Source organism: Aythya ferina, assembly GCF_964211825.1.
Source record: "Aythya ferina genome assembly, chromosome: 2".
Classification (NCBI taxonomy): domain Eukaryota; kingdom Metazoa; phylum Chordata; class Aves; order Anseriformes; family Anatidae; genus Aythya; species Aythya ferina.
Genome location: NC_140297.1, coordinates 159,646,408 through 159,655,368, shown reverse-complemented (window position 1 = coordinate 159,655,368; position 8,961 = coordinate 159,646,408). Strand labels below are relative to the sequence as shown.

Genomic DNA, 8,961 nt, shown 5'->3' with positions numbered 1-8,961 from the left:
CTTTATGGGTTTATTTTCCACTCCCTCCCTGCACAGACAAAATATCTAAAATTAAAAGAAATCAAGCAGCCAAACATCCCCTGGTGTTTCCCACCTTGCAGCTTGAGCCAGCCTGCAATCAGGGCACACCAGGATAACTACCACTGCTCACATCTATGTGTGATGTGAGCAATGTCTTGCTGCGACTCGTGGAAAGTAACTGCAAATGATCCCTGCTGGAAACCCCATTCCTCGAAGTATTGAACACTCTGGTTGTGTAGCTTTGCTCTCCCACTGCACCATTGATGCATTTGTGGGAGTCAAAGCAACAGGATTGAACCCAGGTCCAAATTTCAGCTGGCAGAAGACACCAGAATGGTTCTCTCCTGTAGTTTTTCCAGCAATGCAAGGAGGTAACATCTTTTTCCAGCCAATATCACACAGTCTGGGTCTGAACCATTCTCCTCCCCTCATGATTCTGGGTCTAAGACCTAAAGGATGCTATGGACCTGCTTTCCTGGACCAGCCCGAGTCAGGTCTGGGTGCACATTGTCTTTACATAGTCTTTACATGAACAATCCTTTGAGATGCTCACTCCACCTTTAAGAGTCATGGAACCCACAGTGAAAAGCCACCAAGGCAGACACACCACCCTGACAGTCACCTGGAGGCAGGACTCATCCGGGTATGCCAGTATGGATACCCTCACGAACTGGATATGCAAACACCTCCCTGAAATTTTAGTCTCTGCTTTGCTTTGATCTTTAATTTCTAGGCAGACGAAAACACTGCCTCCAGATTTGCAAGTGAAAGTGAGCGATGAGGATCATACACCTGTAGGGCTGCCCCACATTTACAGAAAGGCTGGGAGGTGGTGAAAAAAACAACTGCATGTCTAGATAAAATATTAGGCATCAAGCAATGCCCTCAAGTCTAGAAATAGTGTCCCTGGCCTTGCACAGAGTGATTTCTGGGATGAACAAGCCCCAGGATGGGCAGGTAAAATCCTCCACGACAGCTACAGCAGTGCTGGAGGCCACCAGCTGCACAGCCTCGTCTTGCAGGGTCAAGAGGCTTCACATCCTTTTACAGCTCATCGGAGACACTTCTCTCTCTGTTCTATTTTATTCAGCCTATATTTAAACTTCTCCCTTTGTATGTCCACTTGACCCAGTGATGCAAAATTCTGCAAATGCCTTTGAATCTGCTGGCGGTGCCCTGCATTTACTGGGGCAGCAGTGCTTGCTGGGCTTAACTCCTAGGGACCAAAGAGCCAGAATAAATAAAAGCGGTAGCAGAAGCAGCAATTCAGTGCAAATCAAACTTTGTCAGGACTCCCAGGGTTTGTCCCGTAGCTTAGGCCTAACCCAGCATGAACAGATTAATATTACTGCAAATTTTTGCACCCCTGACACATTGTGCTAAGGGCTTTTCATCTTGCCTAGTGCAGGAATATATTAAAAGTGCTTTGAGCCTTTTGCTCTGTTTTCTACACTAGATGCTCACTTCTTTTGCAGCGTAGCCACACTAACAGGGAAGTCCTGGATAGCAGGAGAGTGTCAGCTCAGTGAGATGCAGGATGCTCACAGCCAGCACCAGGTGACACAAGGAAGGCAGCAGTCCCCATCTGCAACATCTCTGCTCAAGGCTGCCTTCTCCCTTGCAGTGCTGAGCTCAGCTGCTTTCCCTTTTCCTGCTGCAAGAGAAGCTGCACTGGAAAAGAAATCCCATGCCCCAGCTAAGCAACCTGTAGCTACTGCATGGACCTTCACCCTTCTGCCACACTCCTTCCCATCTTCTCCCACCGGCTTTGCACTCCCTTTATTGTCCCTTTCTGTAGCTTTTTCCCTCACTGACACTTCCCTCCTCTGCCAGAAAACAATCCAAAGACTTGCTGAACACACAGGAAAGACTGCAGGGTGAAAATGGGAAGATCCAACTTTATTCACTAGATTCTCATCCAGAACCCCCCTTTCTTTTTTCTTGATTTTCTTGGCTGATGTCGTGTACAGAGTCAGAGTGAAACTGGAGTTTGGCTTAGAGGAGGTCACAGGGGCTTCATGAATGCATGAGGATGGTGCTTGGGCTGTGCCCTTGCTCCCCTCTGCCCCTGTTCTTGCAGGTTCCCTTTTGCTCCCCTGGATGAGCCAAGAAATAAGAATAAAGATAAATGCAAGTACCCCTGCTCTCCCCTTCCAAAAGAGGCCACGAGCTGGCCACATCTAGCTCATTTGGATCAGCTTCCACTCCTGTTTTTACAGCAGACAGGGCATCAAACAAATCCTACAGCTACTCCGAGGGAGAATGGAGCAAGTCCCCAGCAGGGCCTGGTAGCGCCATTAACCAGCTTCGAGTGGAAATGCTGGCTTTTCCCAGAGCTGAGGGTCTGGGATAATCATTTATTTTCCTTTCCTGGGGCCCCTGCTGTGAAGGGATGGGGGAGGGCAGGCTAACAGAAGAAGTTGCTTGAAACAGCCTGTGAAACATCTGGAAAGCTGGGGGCTCTGATTGCAACCTGAGCTCAGGCAAAGGGCTGCTGGGGGTTTGGGCTGGCCAAACTTCTGGATTTACTTTTACAAGTCTAAACTGCCTTGGCTTGTTCATCCTGGGCATCTTACGAGCTTTCCAGAAATGCTTTCCATCTCCATGCACGATGGCTGAGCCCTTCTGAACTCATTCCATGGCTTATTCTAGAGAGAATTAAGTGCCAGCTCTCCGCATCTGCAAACCACACTCTGCTGAGCAGGTATTGGAAGGGGTCCAACATCCAACTGCCTCTGGAAATGGCACCCAATGTGGAAAGAAAAGAAGCCAAGATGCTGATGGAGGGTTCCAGCTTTTGGGGAGGTTGTGCATTGAAATATGATAGAGGCACATAGGTGCATGTTTTGTGGGAGCTGAGGAAGATCTGGGAAAACAGCACCATTATGTCCAGCATGCCTGCAGCCCCTGCTGTGGATGAAGATCATCCCCAAGCACCATCCTTGGTGGTTCTACCCAGTCCCTCCTGCTGTGCAGAGCCACCGTTCTTCATGGTGAGGAAAGCTGCAAGGCGAGATGTGGGCCCTGGGGACCAGAAGCAACCAAAGGTGAAGAACATCTTCTTAACAGCTGGAAAATGGAAATCTGAGGGGTTTAGGTCCAGGTGCCCAAATTTTTGCCTCGAATCCACAACACTGAAGATGGGTGAAGACACACTTGAGCAAAGAAGGTTTTCTCCCAAGGCATCTTAAAGTTCACAAGGCATCTTGGCAGAGATAGGGGAGGAGATGCTTTGGTCGGAGCAGGGGTGCCCATGGCTTCACAGAGTGCGCTGGAGGAGTGTGCCAACAACCAAGGCCATTAGACCCAGTGCTGAGGAGCTGCTTCTCTCCCCTTTGTTCTTGGTGTCATCAGAGCAGAGGTCTGTGTAGCAGCATGTCGTGGGCCTGCTCGAGCCTATCCCATCATAGTCAACACAGGTCTCATCACACTTTCTGGTCACGGTGATGTTGCCGAAAAAGGGGTAACCTGAAATGGATGCATTGGAGGACAGGGGGAAGGAGAAGAGAGAGAAAGAAATGGTGAAGAAAAGCACAGAACACTGGAATTGAGCACCACTGGCTTTGTGCAATGGAGGGGAGTGAAAAGCATGGTGTTTTTACGTAAATAAAGTCAAATGAGGGGTTGACTATCTTTAATCCACAGGTGCCTGTAACTCAGACTGCTCTTTGTAGTAACAGGTCCTCTGGTTCTCCCTGCCATCTCCCTCTGTCCCTCCTGCTCCTTCCAAATTTCTTCTACTGCAGACAAGAGACAAAAGTCCCTTCATGTTTTGTTCAGGTGGGTTGCTCTTGTGATAGCTTTGCATAGGAGATGACAATGCCAAGAAACACTGGTGCAACACTAACATGTTCAGGTTGTTTTTCTCTGTGGGGAGAGAGTTGGTGTTAGGTGAGGCTGTCTACAAATGAGAGAGTCCCTGGGTTTCTGCAGTGTGTTTGCACACATCTGCAATGTCAGGATCTGTGATGCAGAGGGCTGGGAAGGGCAAAACAGACAGAGTGAGTGGGGCGAATGCTGTGTGCTTCACAATGAAGCCCTGAGTCTGATAGACTTCCCTGCTTCCCACCTTGGATAAGTCCACCTGGATTCTTACTGTTAAAGGATAACCCAAGGCAGGGTCTGGGAAAAGGAGAGGGAAGCAGGGGAGAAGTTTGTGAGATATTTTGGCCCACAAAGCCGAAAATCATCTTGCTTGATGACAACCCAAAGAAAGCAATGAGACTTACCCATGTCTAGAGAGTGCAGCGTCGTCGTGCACACCTTGGCATTCGGGGGACACACGGTGGGTGTTCTGCAGTCATTAATGTCTGTTGGCTCCTTGCATGTGTAACACCGCAGAGATTGGGCTGCAGAGGGGGAAAAGAAGGGATTTGAGTCGGTCACAGCAGCAAAGGCAGACAGCAAGGCTGCAACTTCTCTGCTCAGTGGTAGGGATTATGTGACAGTGCTTCACCCCCAGAACCAAGATGCAGAGACCTTGGAAACTAAGCACAGCTGGAGACAGTAACAAAGCTTTGTCAAGGGCAAAGACCAAACCCCAGCATCAAAGGATGAGGTGGGTGTTGCAGGGAGCTCGGCATCATCACTACTTCAGGGGATCATCAGCTTAAAAAGAGCAGATCTAGAGGGAAATCTTGCTTGAGCAGCTTGAATAGCATCGCTGGAGGGTCCTGGCCCATCAGCAGTTTGGTGATCAGTCTATTCAGTATGACTGTTTGCTGTTGTTCTGCAGACTCAAAGAACAAAACTGTATCAGCTTCTTAAAATGAATCCAGTTTTAAATAGAGGGAATCAATCTGACCAGAATTAGGACATATTGCTGTTTTGTGCATCCCGTGTAAGACCTGCTGCAGCACAGGGCGAAATCGCTCCTTCTGTTTAGAGCAGCATTCACCTGCAGCCCATCCACCCACAGAGACAGTCACTGAAGTTAAATTTCCAGCCCTCCTTCATTCTTATTTAGAAGGTTTTCCGCAGAACTTAGTAACAGAGAGCAGAATTTAAATTTCAGAGCTGTACCGGAGATCCTAAGGGATGAATGTGTCCTAAAAACACTTTCATCAGGAGCTGTTGCTGGTTTTTAAAAGCGATGATGCTACAAAGCTCTCGCTGGCTGCTGCTGACACAGGGACACCTTTACATATGCAAGCCTTGATCTCAGCAGTTGCTCAAAAGTCTCCGTACGAGACCTGCCCATCCACAACCAGCAGATACAGAGCATGCATGTTGTTTTTTTCGGAGTCGTGCTGGTTTGGCTCGGTGACAAAAACCAGCCCAGTCTGACGGTTTCTATCCTGTGCATTTTCCAGCAAGGCAGCAGCAGCTGGAGAGTCACCCAAATGTATCCACCGCCATCTATTGGTAAAATTGCGGAAATACGGTGTTTTCTCGCCGCTACTTCTGCAGCACCTGCTGTTGGAGAGAAACTGCTGGGACTGCCATAAGGATAAATATTTCCGAAGGTATTTATTTGAACACTTGACTTCAGAATGGATTTTCGGGGCATCTATTTCTTTCAGCATCGCTTGCGAAAAATTCAGCTGTGCAGCAGAGTTCACATGCTGCAAAAGTTTTCTCCGTCCTCTTTGCAAAAGTAGGAAGGGATTTTCGGTTTGAGAAGTCGTGGTGTGCTGGTGGCCATCTCCTCTGTCAGCAGGTGTGGTGGAGCCATCCCTGTTTACCCAAATCGAGGATTTTGGTAGATAACTTCAAAATGACCCAGAAGAGTTTGTTTATCTTTTTTGTTTGTTTGGTTGGTTGGTTGGTTGTTTGTGCATTTATAGTGCACACTGGGAGAAATCACAATTATCAAGCTGGAAAGCATGGGAATGCTTGTGGGTGTGTAGGACCTGCTTGTGTATGGGTGGAGCAGTGCTAATTTAAATTAAGTGAGGAACTGGTCTGCAACCTTTGGGCTGAGCTGATTTCCAAACCTGTCCAATTCTGTGGGTGAGCAGGACAGTACCATGGGGTCTGGAGAAATTGCTTCCAATCAAGAACAAGTTTAGGAGAGAAAACCATCACCACCTCGCCCCTTATTATTCAGCTGAGTCTGGATGGGGCACTCAGAGGCCACTGTTTTTTTGGGGAAAATTGTAGTGGAAGAGGAAAGCCCCAAACTGTAAGGAACAGAGAAGAAGAAATGACCAGAAAAGACAGTGCTGTGTCCAGAGCTGAGGCCAATAATTACTGTCCATCACTCTCTGACAGCACCTTGATTCCTTCTGGAGGGTGAGCAATGTACCTTGAGCCATGGACATATTCCTGAGCTGCAAGTGCTGCCTAGGCCAGCTGCCTCCCATAACATTATTCTCCCAAAATACATATCTGCCTCAGTCTCAATGATAAAGCAAAGGATGATGATGTCTCTCTGCTCCCATAAAGTGCTTCAGGACCCATGGGTGGAAACCTGCTCTGTCAGCTCCTCAGCAACCCCATTAAACCCAGTGCGACACTAGAGGGGGGCAAAGAAATACATAATATGCCACCTCTGAAGTGCCTTGAAAGAAAAACAAAACAAAATAATAATAATAAAAAAAGGTACTGAACTTTAATAAATTGCTGTAGTATTATGGAAGTAACTGCACCTGACCTGGTTGAGCCCTATGGTGTGTTCAACCCAGAGCAAGTAAGGAAATGAAATGTTCAGCTCGAGCTGGGTTTGTTTCAAAGACACATGGAAGGAGGAATGAGGGTAGAGGAATAAAAAAACAATGCAGCTTGGTGAAGAGACCCAACACACTTCTGTGCATAACGACTTGCAAGGTGTATGCCTTACAGCCTTCTTTCATTTGTGACTCTCTGAATACCAAAATGCCTCCAGATAAGGGTGTTCAAGCCCTGCCCAGGCTGCCTTTCCTTTCAAACTTTACAGAGTCCAATTAAATTAGCCTGAGGATTTCTGGTACCTATGGGATAAAGGCTGAATCACAGAATCACAAAATGGTTTGGGTTGGAAGGGACCTTAAAGATCATCTAAGTTCAACCCCCTGCCATTGTGTGTGGGTGGGGGGGGGAAGGGGACACACACAGGGTTTGTGTCACCCCAAGAATGACTATTCCAGGCCAAAAAAGTCACAAAAACGTGCACAGCAATGACCAGACCTCACTGCTAGCTTTCCCAAGACTCTGATTCAGAACCCAAGACCAGACAGACCCGAGGGAATTTATTATCTCCACCCATCTACTAATCTCTAGAAATCAGTGCAAACCCTAGAGCTGGTGGTTTCATTCAGCTTCCCCAAATCCCTAGAGTTATTTCTCATATTCTCACCCATATCTTGCTCTTAGTTTTTGAGCCCTTCTAGTAGCCAGCTGTGAGGTAGTAGGGATGTCAGGAGATCAGGATGAAGATACCCCATCCCATCCCTGAGGGGACAGGTTGGCAGCTTGGCTGGAGGCTGCCAGCTCAGGTCCTTGCCCACACTTGCTCTCCCTGTGCCATGTGGCTGTCATTCACTCCGTGGTTTTATGAAGCCTCGTGTCAGTCCCCTCCACCCTAGGGTGCGGTGTGAGCAGAGCTGGGTGACCCATGACCACCCATGGGTCCAAATGGTCTGCAGTGCTCTCCAACAGCCATCACTGTTCTCCTCACCAGGAAAGTGCATCTCCTTTCCCCTCTTATCCCCTCTGTTGACCTTCTTAAATACATAAGGACATTATTTCCCCTATCTAGGGATTACCAGGTCTTTCTGCATTGTTGCCTTCCCCCTCCCTTCTCAGACATTTCCCAGGGGGTCCCATGATGTTAGGAATGCAGGATCCTTACCCAGCTCCATGCACGCCAGGCCAAGCAGCAGCCCCACCAGAAGCGACTTCATGCTGAGAGCAGATCTGTGCAATCTGGACAGTAAAGGCGAGCGGCTCACGGGGAGCTTTATATGTCTTTCCACCCTCCACCTCCTCTTGATCCGGTGGGCGGATTCCCCTGGGGTAAGCAGGGGAGAGCTCATCTCCAGCCTGGATTGGGATTTGTAGAGGAACGAGTTCCCAGAGAGGTGACATCACCACAATAAGCAGACTCCTGCCGTACTGCATCTCCTCTTTGGGTTTATGACCCGGGGCTGGTCCCATGGAAAAGGAAAAATACAGCTTGTGCTTCAGGGGGTGGCCCCACACCGGTGTTCGGATGGGGAATGTGACAAGGTATGTTTGTTACTTCAAATCTGGCTCTGCGAGCCAAGAGCCGGGTTGTGTCATGAATGTTGAGTTGGGCAACATCAGGCAAGGTGCAAGTGGCAGCAGGCTGGGCTTCCACACGTGTTAGCTCAACATCTCCAAAACCTGTGCCATGTTTTCATGCCAACTACTGCCTGGCATGGCAGGCAGGAATCTGGTGTGGCTGGATTTTCCCAAAGAATGTCTGTTTTCCCAAATTCAGTGCAAAAACAAGCCCAGTTTCTTGCTCCCAGGGGCTTATTTATGAACAGAGCCACTGTGCTGAGATGTTGGGCATGGGAGGCACTGAAAGACCAGTGGAGGTGAACACAGGTGATGAAGCCTCCAAGAATGGCATTCGGATATGTCATTTTATTTCAGGTCCTGGGTTATGCTGGCAGAACAGGGAGCTGAGCCTTCTTTTGCAAAAGTGTCAGTTATTTACTGGATTTTATTCTGAAAATGAGAAATAAACCCAGCATGGAGAAATGGATCTCTTTTCCTGCTGCAGTGCCTTCCTGATGGAAAGTTTTCCTTTAATGTGCATCAAGGCACCCCCTTCAAACTTGCTGCTTTTTTTTTTTTTTTTTTTTTTTTTTTTTTTTTTCCAAGTCTTATGCAATATCTGTGGAAAAAGCTTAAAATTTTGTAGTTAGGGAGAAATGTTTTGCTGTTCTCTTTTGACTGATCCAATGACATATTTGTATTTTGTTGGAAAACCTGACTTTTGGGGGTTTTGATGTGATGCAGGACACAGTTTCCCATAAAACAACTGAATAA

General features: G+C 47.9%; 1 protein-coding gene across 1 annotated transcript; it reads right to left on the bottom strand.

The window, feature by feature from the left end:
• Positions 1–3,011: 3,011 nt before the first annotated feature.
• Positions 3,012–8,037, bottom strand: LOC311431425 (ly6/PLAUR domain-containing protein 2-like). The gene is made up of 3 exons (XM_084508876.1): positions 7,793–8,037; positions 4,251–4,370; positions 3,012–3,489 (listed from the first exon to the last, which is right to left on the bottom strand). Exons 1-3 carry the CDS (start codon positions 7,974–7,976, stop codon positions 3,281–3,283), a joined length of 513 nt encoding a protein of 170 aa, XP_084365002.1. The 5' UTR covers positions 7,977–8,037; the 3' UTR covers positions 3,012–3,280.
• Between the last annotated feature and the right edge of the window lie 924 nt (positions 8,038–8,961).